Source organism: Stigmatopora argus, chromosome 5 (genome assembly GCF_051989625.1).
Source record: "Stigmatopora argus isolate UIUO_Sarg chromosome 5, RoL_Sarg_1.0, whole genome shotgun sequence".
In the NCBI taxonomy this organism is placed as follows: domain Eukaryota; kingdom Metazoa; phylum Chordata; class Actinopteri; order Syngnathiformes; family Syngnathidae; genus Stigmatopora; species Stigmatopora argus.
This window is the reverse complement of record NC_135391.1, coordinates 19,055,001-19,075,152: the sequence shown is the minus strand read 5'-3', so window position 1 is coordinate 19,075,152 and position 20,152 is coordinate 19,055,001. Positions and strand designations below refer to the sequence as shown.

Sequence of the window (20,152 nt, the reverse complement as noted above, 5' to 3'; positions counted from 1 at the left end):
TTTGATTCATTTCGATGTATTTAACCCCTTGATGCCTAAATTTACATCTTGATACATCAGAAACCTTAGGGTTAATACATGTAAATAATCAAAATAATATAATTAAATTATTAATTCAATTGATCGTAATTATTACATTTAATTAAAATATAAAAAATCTAACAGATTTAATCATGAAGAATTGTGAATAAAACCATTTTTATAATATAATATTTACATTTATTTTAGGTTTTAATATTTTAAAAACATTCATTCATTTTCTGAACCGCTTTATCATCACTAGGGTCGAGGGGGTGCTGAAGACTATCCCAGCTGACTTCGGGCCAAAGGCGGGGGACACACTGAATCGGTGGCCAGCCGATTGCAGGGCACGAGGAGACGGACCACCATTCACACTCACACTCATACCTAGGGGCAAATTTGTGTCCAACTCATCCTCATGGATGGTTTTGGAATGTGGGAGGAAACTGGAGTACCTGGAGAAAACCCACGCAGGACATACAAACTCAACACAGGAGAACCGACCTGGATTCGAACCCAGGACCCCAGAATTGTGAGGCCGACGTGGTAGCAACTGACCAGCCAGGCCGTATTTTAAATACATTTTCTTAATTTACTTTTCATTCATTTTCTGAACCGCTCATCCTCAGAAGGGTCGCGGGGGGTGCTGGACACTATCCGAGCTAACTACAGGCACCAGGCAGCTAACACCCTGAATCGGTGAACAGCCAATGGCAGGGCACAAGGAGACAGACAAAGATTCACACCCACTAACCTTAACCCGAGGAGCAATTTAGGGTGTTCAACCAGGCTACCCTAATGTTTTTGGGATGTGGGAGGAAACCTGAGCACCGGGAGAAAACTCCCCAGCCTGGGAAGAACATACAATCTCCACACAGTGAGGTCCCACTTGGGATTTAGCCCTCTACCCCAGAACTGTGAGGCTGACACGCTAACCACTCGCTCACCGGGCTGCCTTTATTTACTTTTACTTTCGATAATTTTCCTTATTTGATTGAAGGATTTTTCTTAGCTGTATTTCTTAATTTAATTTCTATGCAAACCACTACACCACGAGGCAGCCAAAATACATAAATGCTAAAAGAAAAGGTTTGGGCAAAAATGGAAATACAAATAAATAAATAGCAATAAAGATTGAAATAAATAAAACGCGAAATATATACCATACATTAGAATGAATGAAAATTGAAACGTATTTTGATGTCATGGATTTAATGAAATTTAATAATTTAACGTGATACGCCATTCATCATCATCCTTGCAAAGGTTGCTGGAACTGATCCCAGGTGACTTGGGGCAAAGGCAGACGACACCCTAAACTGGTCGCCAGCCAGCCCTCGGGCACACAAAGAGACAGACAACCATTCGCACAAATATTCATACCACCACCGAGCGGAAATCAAACCCATGCTTGCCCACACGGAATTGAACCGAGATTATCACTACACTATCATGAGGCACTCCCGATACTCACAAAAAGTCAATGTTTTGCCGATTGTGACGTTTGCAGAACCATGGATTTTCCAGTGGGCGTTGTTTAGCACATTTTCAAAATGCTGATATGCTTAAATAAAATATTAAGTCTGAAAAAAAAAATGAAATATTTCAGTGAAAAAATGTGTTCACAAAATGAAGGAATTGCATATATTTTATTTTGGAACATAAAAAAGTATGAGACACAGTTTTCATCATTTTTGAGATTCTTCAGCTAACACCTGGAAGCCAGTTTAAATCCACTGCTATAAATAACCTTAAAACAAAAATGTGTCAGATTTTTTTTTTTGAAACTTTATTTAAACTATCTCAACAAAAGGTATGTAACATAAAACAATGTTTGTTTAGAAAATGTTTAAATGTACAAAAAGAGTCTGAAAAGTGTTGCTAGGGTTGTGTTCTTCAAATTTCGTCTCCTACATTCCATGACGAGAGGAATGGCTCTGCAGCTCTGCTTGACTTTGGAGATTTCGACCACATAGGTCGCAAGAGAAGCGTTTGTCACCACCTGGAATAAAAAATAATAATACGTAATTTCATCAATACTAGTTAATTTTCTGTCACTGACAAAGACAGACGTCTAATCGATCTGGACAGCGAAGGCTTGAAGACCATAAAAGGCTGTAAGTGATCAAAGATTCTTTAAAAATTTTAATGAAAAAAAATATTTACTATATAAATACTTAATAGTAATACTATATAATTCATTCATTTTCTGATGCTTATCGCCACAAGGGGTCACGGATACTATTTACTATGTATACTGATTTCTTAATATCAATATTTTTAAAATATATATTTCAAATTTAAAATTGCAAAATATTTTGAGGAATTTGATATTTTTGCTCCCTAAATAAACCTGATGTATCATATTCATGATAAAAAAAAATCTGAAAAATTATATTACTTTTTGTTTTAGTTTGTTCCAAAGAATCATTAAAGGCTCTAAGTTGAATGAAATGAAATACATTTGCTGTCAATTATTTTGTTGTTTGGGCTTGAATGGTTTCAGAGGCTCACAAAAAGAGAATGTTTAGATCATTCACTGATTTCGTGCCATTGACAGCGATAGACATTCGATCCGTTTTATGTATATGTATATATATCCGAACATTGGACATCCATTGATAAACTCATTTCAATTCAAAGCGGGATAATTGTTTGGAACATGATTGGACAACTATCATCTTTAGTGGCAGAATGAGTAAAATGTGCCTTCTTACCTTTAAGCTCAGGCATGCAACCTTCTGGCCTCGTGCACGTTTCCTCCATCTTAATTCGTTTTTTCTGCCCTTCAAGGTCACGTGTATCCTCTTGCAGACCTGCCTCTTCGTGTGGTTTGCTCAGTTTTCTTTTGTGTTCCCTCACAGCCACTTTTCTTGAGCTTTCAGTGAAGTCCACGCCAAGTTCCTTCCTATTCTCTTCGTTTCTTTGGACGCGGTCCTTGCTGTTCGGCTTTTCTTCGTGGTCTCTCAGAACAAGCTGGGTATTTTGGATGTCCTCCGTCTGGGACTTCTCGGCCTTACAGGCATCTATTTCACTCTCAGGGGCGACAGAGTGTTCATTGTCCTTAAAGTTGGAGCCATGTTCCTCCTCATCCCCTTTGTCTTCCAGCGTCGGGCTGAGCTTCATATGCTCCAGTTGTTCCAGGCACACATGCCCCACGAGCTCATAGTTCCTCATCACCTGAACCAGAAAAAAGCAAAGATAGATCGACAGAAAGTACTCATTTTCCATGGGAATATTCAAGCATTTTTTAGGACTGTCAAGACAGACTTTACAGTTTTTCCAAAACCATAAAGGAGTAATCAATCCAAAATTGGGACTAAAACATAACTTTTAGATTTTGAGGGTTTAGATATAATCAAAAGGATTTGTTTTCAACTACTCAATCTCACAACACCACAGAAACAGCAAGAGCGGAAATAGAATACAGTATGAAAATGTGAATATTAAGATCACATTAATATCGCACAGGGATGGGAAAACTTTTCCACAAAGCACCGCAATGGGTGCGGGTTTTCATTCCAACCCATAAAGAGGACACCTTTTCACTAATCTGGTGTCCTACAAGTGCAATCAGTGGAATGTAGTCTGGTGCTTCTTGTTTTCTGCTGAAATCTCATTGGTCAAAATTGTCTGTGCTGGATCTGTTGGAACAAAAACCTGCACCCACAGTGGCCCTCGAGGAAGTTTGCTCACCCTTGATATACCGTATTTACTCGCATATAAGCCGCGCCCTTAATTTTTTTTAATTTTACAATTTCTTGCATATTAGCCACCCCGATTAACATTTTTGACCTCCATATTCATGGCTTTCGTAGGGAGTACAAATGTATTATTTTGGAGGAAAAATCTGAAGAAAAATCGCATGTGGTATTTCTGAGATAATGTGTGAATCAAAAGCACATTATTAGGGTCAATATCATGGATCAGGATATCAGGATGTTATTATGCCTGTCTTTGTAAATGCAAAATATCAAATTATTCAATTTGAAAAAAGAAATAAGTCTATCTTGATGAGAACCTGATGCTTTTTAATGACAGAAATAAAAAAAATCTTACCAGAAGTTTTAGATGTTGTGGCGGCCAAATTGCTTCTAACGTCGAAATATCTCGATTTTTTTGATGGTTCATATTACTGCAATACTTGTCACTTTCGAACAAAAAAATAAAAGGAAAAAAAAATCAAAGGGAATTTTGTTTCATTTCATAATCACAAATGTACAATCATTTCCTTTCTGTGTTCCAAAAGGGAGGAGGGTGTTGCCTGCACGTAGACAAATTCAAAAAGGAAGTAACATAAGCAAAAACAGTAACTGTGTCCGTTGCGGTATAGTGTTCACCAAGTCTCTGGGTGCAATAAGAGCATGGGATACACATTACGCAGGTATCAAGGCTGATATTTTAACGATCGACCGCAAGACCTTTGATCAGCCTTAACAACTATTGGCATGTGTTGAAATGGCAAATGAGCACATCTATCAAGGCTACTCGCGTCTGGCAAGTCAGAGCACGTTTATAACTGCGTTGGGCTTGCGACGCCATGAGCGATCAGTGAGTTTTTTCATCTTTTATGCAAGATACGTTTTTTTCTTGAATTTCATTCATAGATGTCAAAATAAATTTTGTTTAGCGTTTTATCTGTTTATCTTTTCTCTATTTTGAAAAAAATGACGGTATCGGCCACATTGTCTTACGTTATGGCATCGTGGCATTATGGTGTTTTGTCTTTGTCACCTTGTAGTTTCATACATGTCGTCTTTTTATGCGCATATAAGCCATACCCTCGATTCAGTCATTATTTTTTGTCCGACAAATGCGGCTTATATGCGAGTAAATATGGTTTCATCATACAGATGCGATCTCTGAAGTTGTGTACGATATAACACCAAAACAATCTCAAACTTTCTATCAATATTTACATGTCTGTTGTCATTAAGGGCATTATTAAATATAATACATTGGACTCAGACTAGCTCAAAAGGCAGAGCCGTGGCTCACAAGATCCGGGGCTTTTGAGAACACTGCTGCCACCACTTATAACCGGCCCAAATTTGTCAGTAAGACCTGTTTCATTCATTAATTCATCATACAGTACCGTCTTGCAACCCTCAAGTGTCTAACAGTTTCCAACCATCTGATGACAGAGCCAATCAGGAAAGGGAGGCAGGACATACCCAGAAAGCAAATATCTGGTTGTATACAGTGTTGGAGTGCAAAACGGTTCTTGTAGATGGGTCAATTTCTGAAGTTTTGTCAAAAATTCACCAAAGAACACCAAAAATAGCCTTTCTTTACTGGAAATGTTTTAGCTCTTCTGCGAACCAATTCATCATACTGTGGCTTAATGTGAATTGGTCGCTTTCTGACGGTGAACAATCATGTAAGGCAAAAAGCAGTCTTTCTTATCGTTAGGTCAATTTCACAAGTTTTATTGCTACAACTTTAAATGATTATTTCATAAACTCAGTTGAAAAACTGACACCCTCAAATAGAATAACACCCACCAAAACCACTGAACACCAATGAACCCATTCTTAATCTGCACATAGTTCCGCAGTCACAAATTGAGAAAGCTGTCTCTGGTCTCAAAGGCTACAAAGAAAAAAGATGCGTTTATTATGGATGTAACATGCCTGAAATACCACAAAGAATCTCTCATCGCAACCAATGTAAACAAATTCATAAACGAGAGTCTCTTCCCTGAACCCTGGAAGTGCTCAGTCATAACAGCGGTCCTTAAATTAGAGAACCCCACAATAACCTACAGACCTAAAATCATCCTACCGACTGTCTCAAAAGTCTTGGAAAAGATAGTAGTGGAGCAAATTGTGGATCACATTAAGAGCAGTCCATACACCCTGAACACGCTGTAATTTGGCTTTAAAAAACATCATTTTACTGAAACAGCAGTTTGCTTCTTTCTAGGGAACATAAAATCAAAACTAGATGAAGGCGGAGTCATTGGTGCATTGATCTCAAAAAGGCATTTGACACCATCGATCACCAGATACTGCTGACTAAACTGTCCAATTTAAATTTCTCACCTAGCACGATAAATTGGATTGAATCATACTTATCTGCAAGAACACAGTGCATCAGGATACAAAATATAAAATCTACTTTGAGGAATAACAGTCTTGGGGTACCGAAGGGATCAGTGCTAGGTTCACTGCTCTTCAGTATTTACATAAATGATCTGCCAAGCTGTTGTCCTTCGATTGTCACCTGCCAAATGTATGCCGGTGATACCGTTCTATATGTCCACGCGAAAGACCAAAAACATGCTGCACAGGAACTCACAAATGTAATGACGAGCGTGAATAACTGGCTTGAAAACCCCCAACTACATTTAAGACTCTCTGTATGCATTCTCAAAAAGAGCAACAAATAGCAGTGACCCCATTTTTGTCCAAGATAAAACAATCGATGTAGTCCAAGAATTTAAATCCCTAGGAATCACTCTTGACTCTCAACTTGTCTTTAAACGACAGATAAAAAAACACCCCGACTAAAATTAAATTAAATTTGTCCAAATTTAGGTTCATTAGACAATCTAACGCAGACCTGGGCAATTAATTCCACAAAGGGCCGCAATGGGTGCAGGTTTTCATTCCAACCCATAACTGGAAGAACACCTTTCAACCAATCTGGTATCTTAGAAGTGCAATCAGTGGATTGCAGTCAGGTGCTTAAGCAGAAATCTAATTAGTTAAACTGTTTGTGCTGGATCGGTTGGAACAAAAACCTGCACCCACAGCGGGCCCTTGAGGACCTGAGTGCCTAGGTCTGATCTAAAGCCTGAGTCAGCAAAACTGTATTTTGACAAAATGATCATATCACACATCACTTACTGCCGAACAAGTTGGCCATCGGCCTGCCAAACAACACTGAAAACAATTGAAACCATTTATAAGCAATCTTTGAAAGCATTTGACAGAAAACCAAAAACGCACCACCACTGTCAGATATTTAAAAAATACAAACGCCTGAACTGAGACAATACTGTTAATATGCAGATGCGACTTTAGTTTACAAAATCTTCCACATAAAGCCCCTCCTCCGCTGCAAGATTTTGTACAATTTTTTTTCCCAAAAATCATCAAGGGCTGGCTGGCTCAAGAGGTGGCTGTGTAATTCCCTTCAAAAAGAAGCTTCTCTGTCCGTGCCTCACAAACCTGGAACTCAATACCAATTACCATACATGAACACCCGTCTTCGAATCTCTTCGCCAATCATCTTAAAGCCTGGCTGTTAGATGAACAAAATTGCGATCACAACCTTGTCTAAAACTGTACTACGTACTTGCATGCGTGTGCGCGTGTGTGTGTACATGTCATCGTTTGACCTCAAGCTGCACAAGGGACTAATAATGTTCATTAACATGAATATGTTCATTAATATGTGGTGTCCCTTATTATTAAATAAATCAAACTCAAACTCCGATTGCCCTCATAAAAAAATAAGAACTACATATCCCATGATTCCATTTAGACGTCGAAGATATCGAACTGTTTTCGAATTATATGAAAACAATTACCGAATTTTCTCGCATATAAGCTGCCTCCGCGTATACCCTTGAAATTTCCTTAAAATTGTTGAATTTTACAATTTCTCTCATATAAGACGCCCCCTGACTCACAATTTTCACCTCCATATTCGTGGTTTTAATAGGGAGTACAAATGTGTGACTTTGAAGGGAAAATCTCAAGAAAAATCTTAGCACGTGGTATTTCTGAGATACTGTATGAATTGAAAGGATAGTCTGCTGGATTGCACATTATTTGGGTCAATATCATAAGGAAGTTAATATGCCAGTCTTTGTTAATGCAAAATATGAAATTATTCAATTTGAAAAAAGAAATAAGTCCATCTTGACGAGAACCTGATGCTTTTTAATTAATAGATTGAAGTGTTGAATCATTTCTCCATCTTCTAACATTACTTTCATCAACTCCAAAGTGTCTAGCTGCTTAATATTTGTTGCCAATTTGTTCTGCATACCTTACAACTTTCAGCTTAAAATCAGTTCTGTAAAACATTCATCTTGATCTTTTTTCTCCAACCATGATTATTGTGGAATCTTTTCTTTCTGTATTCCGAAAGGGTGTTGGTTGCCTGCACGTAGACAAATTCAAAAAGGAAGTCACGTAAGCAGCTCAACCAGGAAGTGTTTCCGTAGCGGTGTAATGTTCACCAAGTCTAGGGGTGCAATAATAGCATTATACACATTGCGCAGATATCAAGGCTGATATTTTAATGATCAACTGCAGGACCTTTGATCAGCCGAAATAACTATTGGGATGTGGTGACACCGTAAACACTACAAACATGTATCAAGGCTACTCGCGTCTGGCCAGTCAGAGGACGTTTACCTACGGTAAGATGCCGGCGGCGGCCTGAGCGAGCAATGGCAGGCACACGTATGTGAGTTTTTTCACGTTTTATGCAAAATACGTTTTTTTTTCTTGAATTTCATTCATAGATGTCAAAATAAATTTTGTTGAGCGTTTTATTTGTTTATCTTTGCTCTATTTTTAAATAAATGAGCGTATTGGCCGCATTGTCTTGCATTATGGCATTACGTCTCTGTCACCTTCCAGTTTCATGCATGTCAAATCTAATTTGTGCGCATTTCAGCCGTACCCTGGATTCAGTCATCATTTTTTTGAACGACAAATACGTCTTATATGCGAGAAAATACATTATTACTTGTGAGGACGGGCGGGTCACGCCTGCCGCCTGGTGAGATAGAAGGGGAAACGAGTGTCAGTGCATGAGCAAGTTTTGGACAATTTATTGTAGTGGAGTGCACAAGTGACTTTGCAAATGTTTTGTAAACTAAATTTGACTTCATTATAACAGAAAAAGATGACCCAGATGCGTCATCATTTTCGGCACTGATGTTCTGATGATGAAGGCCAATAATACCAATGACCATACCTGTTGTTTCTTTGATCAAATACAGTGGTACCTCGACATACGAGTGCCCCCACATACGAGCAATTTGAGATACGAGTACAATTTTGAGCAAATATTTATCTTGAGATACGAGACAAATTTTGATATACGAGCAGACAACGGACGCGAGAGGCTGCTCATAAGAACATCATGGGCACTGTCTCTCTCCCCGCAACTCCCTCGTGTAATGTCTCTCTGGTCGCAACTCCCTCGTGTAATGTCTCTCTGGTCGCAACTCCCTCGTGTAATGTCTCTGCGAGCACTGGGCGGAGCGTTGCATTTTTTCCCGTTAGTCAGTGCGAATGGCGTATATACTACGTCTCGTTGCCAAGTGGTCGTGCGTTATCCTATTGTGAGGACATTTGTGTGCATCGTTTTGGGAATATTTTGAGGGGAATACAAAAGCAAACAATCGATAGGTTGCATGTGAAAGTCAGGGTGGAGGCGGGGCAAATAGAGCCAACCCGGCCGGGAGAAGAAAGGTATCAAATTTTAAAACAAAATTAGAATTAAATTTAGTGTAAGGTTAGATTAAATGTATTTTTGAGTGTGTCTGCATCTTAATCCAAGTTTATTTAAATTTGTTTATGTTATGTTATGAGCGCTTTGCCGTGCAAAAAGCCCCCCCCCTTCTTTCCCCCCACCCTCTCTCTGTCCGTCTCTCTCTCTCCCCCCTGCGAAATCCATATAATTTTAGTACTATTAAACACATTTTATTAATATTAAACCACTAGTTATTTGTTACTTTGTTAATAGATGGCAAATTGGAACAAATAAAAATGTTTTTCCAATCCAATATCCTGTTTTGGGTGTTTTTTCAGAGGGTTGGAACAAATTATTTTGTTTTTAGTTCATTTCTATGGGAAACGTTCATTTGAGTTATGAGAATATCGACATACGAGCTCAGTCCCGGTATGCATTAAACTCGTATCTCGAGGTACCACTGTATTGAATTATTCAATCTAATTTCTTTCATTATAATGTTCATATTTACGTTTTAAGTTGAATAAATCTCATCAAGCAAAACAGACTTTGACCAACAAATTGAGGATTTTGTTGTCTTTATGGACCCAAAATGTTGATTGTAAACAAGACTCCTTGAAATATAAAGGAAACATCAAAGGAATGCTAATGGGAGAATATAGGCTTGGACCTTAAAGAATTAAATTGCTCATATCATGATAGGAGATGGTTTCTATGTTGTGCAGAACAATCAAGACAAGTACATTTACTCATGAAATGATTCATTAATTTGTGTTTTCATTGAGGTTTCGAAGCCTCGGCATGAAATGCCCTAAAATTCTGGAATGGGCCGTGTGTCAGACACTAGTGAATGAGTCAACTCCAACTCATTTTTTTGTTTTCTTTTTGCAGAAAAAAATGTGGCACTCTATGAAAAAGTAGAGTGTAAATGGCTTCCTCACCTGATGCTTGGAGCACAGATGGGCCTCCAGTTGGGCCAGCCGAGCACAGTCGAAGTAGCAGAGGCGGCATCGGTAGGGATTGAGGCGCTGGTGCCTGGCAACGTGTGAGCGCAGGTTGTCGGCACTAGCGCTCGTGTACGTGCAGAGGTGGCAGCGGAAGACGAGGCCTCGCAGGTAGCGGGACAGCTTGGGCCGCCGCACTTCCACGGGAACCACACGCTCCTCTGCCCGGCCATTTTGTCATTGGAAGGACAACAATTATTACATTTTCATTGATTTTTTTTTCATTTATTCATTTTAAATTGTTTTCATTTCAATTTGTGTTTATTTGTTGGTGTTAGCATTCATCTTTAAACATTCAATTATTTAATTTCATATTAATTTCAATTTTTCTGAATTTGGTCTTAACTTCCCCACCAATGAGTGATCACCTTATCGTGTTGGGGGAGTTTGTGTCCATTGATCAAAAGAACTATGTTGTCTGGGGATTTGTGCCCCTGGCTGGTCCAAACAAAGAATGGCTCAAAAGACCTTCCATGATAATTACCACTAATGAACTCAGTTTTCCCTCAAACGGATATGGGTCACCGAGGCCCCTGCCTGAAGCCAGCCCTGGAGGTTGGAGTTTACATGTGTTTTGTGGACTTGGAGAAAGCGTTCGACTGTGTACCTAGGGAAGCCGTGGGGGAGTTGAGGGAGTATAGGGTACTGCTACAGGGGCTCGGTATAACAAGTGTCAAATTTTGATCCACATAGTAGGTCGGATCCAATTTCAGTGAGTATTAGACTCCGCCAAAACAGCCCGATGTCGGTCCTATTCATAACCTATATGGACAGAATACTAAGGCGCAGCCAAGGCAATGATGTGGTCCGGTTTAGTTGCCTTAGTACTACTGTCATCCTTCACCTCTTTGAGGCTTCAACATTCGCAGCCTCAGTGCATCACAGTAAGTATACAAATAAAAAATGTTCATAAAAATGTCCAAATTCACGCTAAAACTTGCAAGCGGAAGACGAGATGAAAAATGGCAGAAGACAGGTTCCGCTTCTTCTTTGACGCTGAGAGCCACCCAACTCAGAAGCGAAAAGAGGAATGACGCGCCGAATAATAGATAAGGACGTCATCTTGCCTTTCCTGTTTTCTTCGGATTACATTTCGCATCGCGAACATTACCTCATGGAGAAATACTATGCCGAGCCTATTTCAGCTTTGTTTGGATTTTGAATTGCCGTTGAAAATGCCTCCTAATGGTATTGCGTCATCTAAGGTATCAAATGGTACCAAGAAAAAACGAAACATGACAGTGACTGAAAAGGTGACGTTGCTAGATATGCTGAAGGCGGGCAATAAGTGTGCCAATGTACTAGCATGTCATTACAACAAATGTTATTTAATAAAGATGCAATGCAGTCTCTGGGCCAGAGATGAGGCCCTTCCTCAAGTGAAGGAGGAGAGTATTTTGGGGTCTATTTCACAATTGAAAAAAGAATGGAGTAGGATATTGATAGACAGATCGGTGCACAGCTGTGTAGCAGGGGTGGGCAAACTATTTCAGAACCGGCTGTAGTGGGTGCGGGTTTTCATGCAAATTACCATTCTGGTATCCTAGAAGTGCAATCAGTGGATAGCAGTCAAGTGCTTCGAGTTTCAGTAGAAACCTCATTGGTTAAACTGTTTGTGTTGGAACAAAAACCTCCACCCACAGCGGCCCTCGAGGACCGGTTCGTCCACCCCTGCTGTGTAGTATACCCTAAATTTTGCTTAATGGGGTAGGAGAAAAAATAACTATATCATATTTAGTGTCAATAATCTATTAACAATTAAAAAACATTTGTATTGCAAAACAAATCAAAGAGTCTTCAACTCACTGTCTGGACGGTACAAAATACCCAACAACACTCTTTACCCGTTATGTTTTACTTGGTTGTGAGCTTTCATAATCAAAATGTGTTGAGGTTTGGCCTATTTACCGAGAAGGGGCAAAGCTGACAAACTGCACGATTGAAAAAAAATTAAGAATATGTAAAATCAAAAAAATAAGGAATCCTGAAAGTGAAAGAATGCAATAACAAAAACTGCAAAAATAGCAGAAAACCGTGCAGAACTGCGGAAATGAAAAAACTCTGAAAAACACTAAGAAAACACAAAAAAGAAAGAAAAATGAAAAATAAATGAGGTTAAATATTGATCGCTGAAAAAGATACATTCTTGGTGCTCAAATAAAAAAATAAATATAACAAAGGCGACAACGTACCTCGATGCAGAAGGACGTGGTCGATCATGTTGTTTTTATTTTTGGTCTGGTAGAGGCAGAATGGGCAGCAGCTCAGACCGACTTGTGAAGGCGCTTCTTTCTGCAGCGTGGAATGATCCATATTCATGTGTACCTTCATGATTTTCCTAGAGAACAGGCCAGTTTTAGACAAAATTAATAGCTAATCAAAATCATAAACACTCAGTTACAGTACACCTACAGCAGGGGTCAGCAAACAAAAATGTTGAAAGAGCCATATTGGACCCAAAGAACAAAACACAAATATTTCTTGAGCCGCAAAAAATTAAAAACCTTATATAAATAAGCCTTTTAATGAAGGCATCACATGTATGTATATATTCGCTATATTAGCCTACTATCAAAATAACTACTTTGCTTACCAATACATAATTTTTCTCTTTTTTCCTTTGAGATCAATGGCCATCACACAGCTGCTGTTTTGTTTACAACAGCCACCTGGCTGTCATCCCACCCAGAAACGTGTGGCACAGACTATGGTGCAAATGTTCATTGACAGAAATTTATAAGTTTAATATTTATTCAACACATATTTACAACTATGTAAAACGTTAAGAATGTTTGTGTCATGATTTTCTGCCTATAGAAACCATGTTAAAACTAAAATTATATTTCCCAACCCCACCTTTTTGCATTTTAAAAATTAAAAAAAAAGCTCCAGGGACTTGCTGACCCTCAACTTAATGCAACCGAAAATACAAAGCGATTTTTACTATTTTCTTGCAAAAGTTAAGTTTTGCAAAAGTTAAGTTTTAAAAAATGAATTTAATACTGATGTTCAGTCCGAAGACAAATAGATTGGAATGCTGAAAAATTAAAATTCTAGTAGATGTCCAATCACTCCTAGTCTTACCACGTCAAAGGGATTGACACAATGCACCCTCCATACAATTTATCAGTCATAGACTTTCAATCCATTTGAATTGGGAGGGGGGAAAACCCTTTCGCTTCAAAATTACTGGATCACCGTCAATGGCAGCCATTGAGGTAAAAAAATAAAAATAAATGGTTCTTCCTCTCGCCAATTAATTGATCATTAGTAAACGTCCAACAAATTGGAACTGGGAGGGTGGCAGCAAATGGTCATTCATTTATTGTCAACCCTCCCACTTCAAATGGGATAGATGTCCAGAGCTGCCAAACTCCATCGACCCCATTTTAGGAGTAGCCTTGTCCCATTTCCGGAGTTTTTCCCGGAGTGAGTCCGATTCACGCACAATCAATAGATTTAAAAAAATAATAAAAAATAACGTAGGGCAATTTAAATCTAAATGTTATTATTGTTTTTACACTAATTGAAATAGTGTTTTTGCAAACTATTGAAAAAGTATAGCATAATGAAAATAAGTTTATCTTTGTGTTTGGGTCCTTCTACGTGCATTTTACAGTCAGTAATTCCACCATGTGTCACGCTGAAGTCACACATGTATATTGTGCAATGTGCAAATGTCGGTCCTTTTGGAGACGGTTTCAACATGGGATATTTCGTCGAATACGAACCAATAAACTTCTGCGAGTGTCTGGGTTTCCTATTAGAAGTTTCATCCAAATTGCCATCCATTTTGCGCTTAACCCGAGTATGCATATTGATAAGACTTACCAGTGCTGTATACGGCTACTTCCTTAAGAACAACCCCGGAAATGATAGGATTTATTTCAAAACAAAAGACCGGTGGCTTAGTCAGCATTAATAATACTTACTTCACTTATGAAAAAAAAACAAGAAACAAAATGTTAAAGCAAGAGAGGCTACCTATGCAATCCATTCCGAATCAATTGCCACGCTGAAGTCGCACAAGACAAATCATCGGTCAGAAATTGCAACTTGTAACAAAATGGTTGCTTCCCCAAAAAATTTTGTGACTATTTTTTTTCCCCGGAGTTTAGTCAGGTTGTCTGGAGTCCCGGAGTTTGCGTTACTTGTCCGGGTAAACTCCGGAAATTCTGGAGAAGTTGGCAGCTCTGGATGTCCAATGCATCAATGGAAGCCAATTAGTCAACATGTAAAATGAATGACCATCAACATCATCATCATTACTTTCATTACCACGGCAAAATGAAGTCATGGGAAACAATGACAACAGATTTTTTTCTGGTCATGCAAAAACACAACTGAGCAATGATACTTTTGAAGTAAATCTAAAATTTTCAGTGTGCATACTTTGATGCTTTTGCTAAGCTGACTTTGGAATGCATTCCCACTCTCAGCATTCCAAACATCCATGCAACATAAATTCAGACTTGTTTAATTGCAATGGGGGTAATGCGCGGACAGCTGCTTAACACTGACTTTAAGCCGGTGAAGAAATGGCAGTCTTTGCACGTCAACATCTTCCTGCCATGCCTACTGATGTAGTGTCGCCGCATGCTGGGAAGATCCTGAGAAAGGAATGAGCAGTTCTCACAGTGGAGCGCTCTGCCACTCTGGCTCTGCTTGTTGGCTGGTATAGCACGAGCTCCGTTCTGAGTCATCTGGCTCAGGTGGTTTAGCTGCCGGCGAACTTCCGGGGGCTCAAGGTACCAGTCTGTGCAAGGTAGAAAGGGACGTGCATAAGTAGGACTGCTAGGAAGATGACCTAATTAAGTGGACTCAGGCCACTAAAAAGTATGCGATCCATGTCAAAAGGAATTAATTTTTCTAAGTAATTGTAGCTTTTTTTGTTTCATACTGGCTGGGAAAACATTGCCTGGCTACATCTAGTATAAATGAGAAGAAAGATGCATGCTGATGTTGACGTTAATTTGGTTAGCAGAGAGATTTTTCAGTAAAATTATTCTATGTAACATCTTTCATTGTACCGTATTTTTGGACTATAAGTCGCACCTGAGTAATAGTCGCACTAGCCAAAAATATATACAGTGGGGCAAATAAGTATTTAGTCAACCACCAATTCTCCAATTTATCCTACTTGAAAAGATTAGAGAGGCCTGTAATTGTCAACATGGGTAAACCTCAACCATGAGAGACAGAATGTGGGAAAAAAAGCTAATCACATTGTTTAATTTCTAAAGAATTTATTTCCAAATAATGGTGGAAAATAAGTATTTGGTCAATACCAAAACTTCATCCGAATACTTTATGTACCCTTTGTTGGCAATAACGGAGGCCAAAGGTTTTCTGTAACTCTTCACAAGCTTTTCACACACTTGCTGGTATTTTGGCCCATTCCTCCATGCAGATCTCCTCTAGAGCAGTGATGTTTTGGGGCTGTCGTTGGGCAACACGGATTTTCAACTCCCTTCACAGATTTTCTATGGGGTTGAGATCTGGAGACTAGCTAGGCCACTCCAGGACCTTGAAATGCTTCTTACGAAGCCACTCCTTTGTTGCCCTGGCTGTGTGTTTGGGATCATTGTCATGCTGAAAGACTCAGCCACATCTCATCTTCAATGTCCTTGCTGATGGAAGTAGATTTTCACTCAAAATCTCTCGATACATGGCCCCAGTCATTCTTTCCTTTACACAGATCAGTCGTCCTGGTCCCTTTGCAGAAAAACAGCCCCAAAGCATGATGTTTCCAGCCCCATGCTTCACAGTGGGTATGGTGTTCTTCGGATGCAATTCAGTATTCTTTCTCCTCCAAATACGAGATCCTGTGTTTCTGCCAAAAAGTTCTATTTTGCTTTTATCTGACCCGTGACCGGAAATTGACCGTGATGGTTCGTCGAACGGACGCTTCGTCGCCGGACAGTTCGTCGAACAGACATCATCGCCGGACATTTGGTCGACGGACAATTCGTCTCCGGACTCGCGAATGATTGTTTTTAAAATAAAAGGCAATAAATAAAATTATTTTATTAAATTTTTTATTAAAAAGACAAGAAATTCACAGATGGGAGTTTTTCCTTTTTCTTTATTAAAGAAAATAAAACGACAAAAACTTACTCGACAACACAAACACATTAACATTTGGGCGTGTGCAAGTACTAAATGTGCTCGTTTCTAAACACACTACGCATGAAACAATTCCTATGTTGAGCGCTCCACGTTTGGAAAGACCCCAAAAAGAATCAACGTGAAATTCACAGATGGGAGTTTTTATTTTTCTTTATTAAAGAAAATAAAACAGCCAAAACTCGCTCGACAACACAAACACATTAACATTTGGGCGTGTGCAAGTACTAAATGTGCTCGTCTCTAAACACACTACGCACAAAACGGTTCCTACGTTGAGCGCTCCACGTTTGGAAAGACCCCAAAAAGAATCAATGTGACATAACTCAGATGTCAAACTTTTCTTTACTTTATTTATAAACTTTATTTTTCTTTAAATCGTCGCGGGCTAGGGGATAGTGGTTAAGGTTAGCGGTTAGGATTAGGGTTAGGGGATAGTGGTTAAGGTTAGGCGAACTGTCCGTCGACGAAGTGTCCGGTCGACGAACTGTCCGGCGACGAAGCGTCCGTTCGACGAAGCGTCCGTTCGACGAAGCGTCCGTTCGACGAAGCGTCCATTCGACGAAGCGTCCGTTCGACGAAGCGTCCGTTCGACGAAGCGTCCGTTCGACGAAGCGTCCGTTCGACGAAGCGTCCGTTCGACAAAGCGTCCGTTCGACGAAGCGTCTGGGGACGAAGCATCCGGCGACGAAGTGTCCGTCGACAAAATGTCCGGGTACCCATCTGACCATAACACATTCTCCCAGTCCTCTTGCGGATCATCTAAATCAGGGGTCTCAAACTCGCGGCCCGCGGGCCAACTGCGGCCCTCGGGACGATAATTTGCGGCCCCTGTCTTAATATGAAAGATTAATGTTCGTGCGGCCCGTAAGATTGATATGAATGACACTTGTTGTGTTCGGAGCTGAATGAACCAATCACGGTAAGGTATACGGCTCTGGAGGGCGGGACATCGGCCGGGCTGTCCAGTGCCTCGCTCACTCACTCATTCATTCCTCCAATCAGCTGGGCGGAGGAGAAGCCGTGAAGCCGATCACTCCGCTCGGCGCGCACACTCCTCCGCTGCTCTCAGCATACAACTGAATGAGGCGCTATGATCCGTGATCCAGCCTGTGTCAGTGTAGCCATCTTCGCGAGCGAAACGGAGAAACGGAGAGCGAAAGTGCGCATGCTCCACAAACCCGCGCGACTGAATGTGAAAGATCAACCCGAGACTCATTCCAAGTGGAAAAACATATTACAGAGCCCCAGAGATGTCTCTTTCAAAGCCTGGCGTGAAGAGAAAGGTCGTTGATGAGCACAGACAGTTTCAAGAAAAGTGGGGAGTGCAATATTTCTTTGTTGAACACAGGGGAACTCCGACGTGTCTCATTTGCACTGAAAAAGTTGTGGTGCACAAGGAATACAATTTGAAACGTCATTATACTACGAGACATGCTGAGGAGTACGAAAAATACCAGGGAGATGAGAGAGCCAACCAGGTTGCCAGTCTTAAAACATGTCTTCTGAGGCAACAGGATTTCTTCAAGAAGGCTACCAAAGACAGTAATGCAGCAGTCGAAGCTAGCTACGCCGTTTGTGAGTTGATTGCTAAAGCAGGAAAGCCATTCACAGAAGGTGAATTTATCAAAAAGTGCATATTACAGGCTGCACATATTGTCTGTCCAGAAAAGAAAAGTCTGTTCAACCACATCAGCCTTTCTGCCAACACCGTGGCAGAGCGCATTTCTCACCTGTCAAGTGACATTTATGATCAACTGTGTGAGAAAGCACAATGTTTCAGTGTATATTCGGTGGCTCTTGATGAGACCACAGACATCACAGACACTGCCCAGCTCGCAATATATATCCGTGGTGTTGATGACAATTTTAAAGTAATGGAGAAGTTGCTCACAGTAATTCCAATGCATGGCCAGACCACCGCGAAGGAAATATTTCACCAGCTGTGTGATGCCATTAAGAATGCCGGTTTGCCATGGAAGACCTTTGTTGGAATAACAACCGATGGAGCCCCATCAATGACAGGGAGGAAGAATGGACTGGTAGCACTTGTTCAAAAAAAACTGGAAGAGGAGGGTGTGGAGGAGGCCATAGCTCTGCACTGCATTATACATCAGCAGGCCCTTTGCAGCAGATGCCTGAAGTTTGACAATGTGATGTCTGTCGTTGTGAAATGCGTCAACCAAATCAGATCCAGGGGCTTAAAGCACAGAAGGTTCCGTGCTTTTTTAGAGGAAATGGAGTCAGAATATGGGGATGTGCTCTACTTCACTGAGGTACGTTGGCTCAGCAGGGGAAACGTGTTGAAGAGATTTTTTGAGTTGAGAGCAGAAGTAAAAGACTTCATGGAGATAGACGGGGTTGCTGTTCCTGTGCTAAGTGATCCCAAATGGCTCATGGACTTGGCTTTTCTTGTTGATATCACACATGAGCTTAATGTACTGAACAAGAAGCTACAAGGCCAGGGGCAACTTGTCAGTGCTGCCTATGACAACGTGAGAGCATTCTGCACTAAACTTGTGTTATGGAAAGCCCAGCTCTCTCAGACAAACCTTTGCCATTTCCCAGCATGCAAGGCTCTCGTGGATGCAGGCACACCATTCAGTGGTGAGAAGTATGTTGAGGCCATTTCGAAGCTACAGGAGGAATTTGATCACAGATTTGCAGACTTCAAGACACACAAAGCCACATTTCAAATTTTTGCGGACCCCTTCTCCTTTGATGTGCAAGATGCCCCTCCTGAGCTTCAAATGGAGCTCATTGACCTGCAGTGCAACTCTGCACTCAAAGCCAAGTTCAGGGAGGTGAGTGGAGAAGCAGACAAGCTTGGGCAATTTTTGAGAGAGTTGACCCCCAGCTTCCCTCAACTTTCCCGAATGTTCAAGCGGACCATGTGCCTTTTTGGGAGCACATACTTGTGTGAGAAGCTCTTCTCCACCTTGAACTTCAATAAGTCCAAGTACAGGTCCAGACTTACTGATGAGCATCTTCAAGCTCTACTGAGGGTCTCCACTGCTTCCTCCCTCAAGCCAAATGTGACTCAGCTATGTGAGAAGAAGCGCTGCCAGGTCTCTAGCAGCAAGGAGTAGGCAAGAGAAGCCGTGTTCAGAATATTTCATATTCAATGTTCCATTCAAGTTCAGAAAGTTAAAGGTTAAAGAGCTGTTAATACAGACATTTGAAACGGAATAAAAATAATTCATTTTCTCTACTTAGGCAGCCAGTGTATATCTCTCATTATTATTATTTTATTTTTGTATTACTGATTGATTGATTTTTTATTCATCTTTAAGTTAATTTATCTAATTCATTATTTTTTTGTAAAAAAATAAAGATATTTGATAACGTTGGAATGTTTTATCAGCGCTTTTCTTGTGGAAATCCTGATGCGGCCCAGTCTCACCCAGACTTGGCCTCTAGCGGCCCCCAGGTAAATTGAGTTTGAGACCCCTGATCTAAATGCTCTCTAGCGAAACCGCAGACGGGGCTGGATGTGTACTGGCTTCAGCGGGGGGACACGACTGGCAGTGCTTGTTTGTATCTTATCTTTTTTCCAAGAT

The 20,152-nt window shown here is 40.3% G+C and overlaps 1 protein-coding gene across 4 annotated transcripts in view; it reads right to left on the bottom strand.

The window, feature by feature from the left end:
• Nucleotides 1-1,651: 1,651 nt before the first annotated feature.
• Nucleotides 1,652-20,152, bottom strand: part of LOC144073996 (zinc finger protein 462-like) — a 48,006-nt gene continuing 29,505 nt past the window's right edge. The window contains exons 6-11 of one of the 4 annotated variants that reach the window (XR_013300208.1): nucleotides 14,988-15,222; nucleotides 12,659-12,804; nucleotides 10,404-10,627; nucleotides 8,023-8,136; nucleotides 4,081-4,171; nucleotides 3,063-3,201 (exon numbers count right to left, since the gene is read on the bottom strand). Coding sequence is in view for 2 of the 4 variants with exons in the window: in XM_077600029.1 (XP_077456155.1) it covers nucleotides 1,932-2,023; nucleotides 2,739-3,201; nucleotides 10,404-10,627; nucleotides 12,659-12,804; nucleotides 14,988-15,222 (1,160 nt within the window). In the remaining 2 variants the exon portion in view is untranslated. Of the gene's footprint in view, nucleotides 2,024-2,738; nucleotides 3,202-4,080; nucleotides 4,172-8,022; nucleotides 8,137-10,403; nucleotides 10,628-12,658; nucleotides 12,805-14,987; nucleotides 15,223-20,152 lie in introns of those variants that run through there. The other 3 variants (XM_077600029.1, XM_077600030.1, XR_013300209.1) reach the window with 3 other exon arrangements.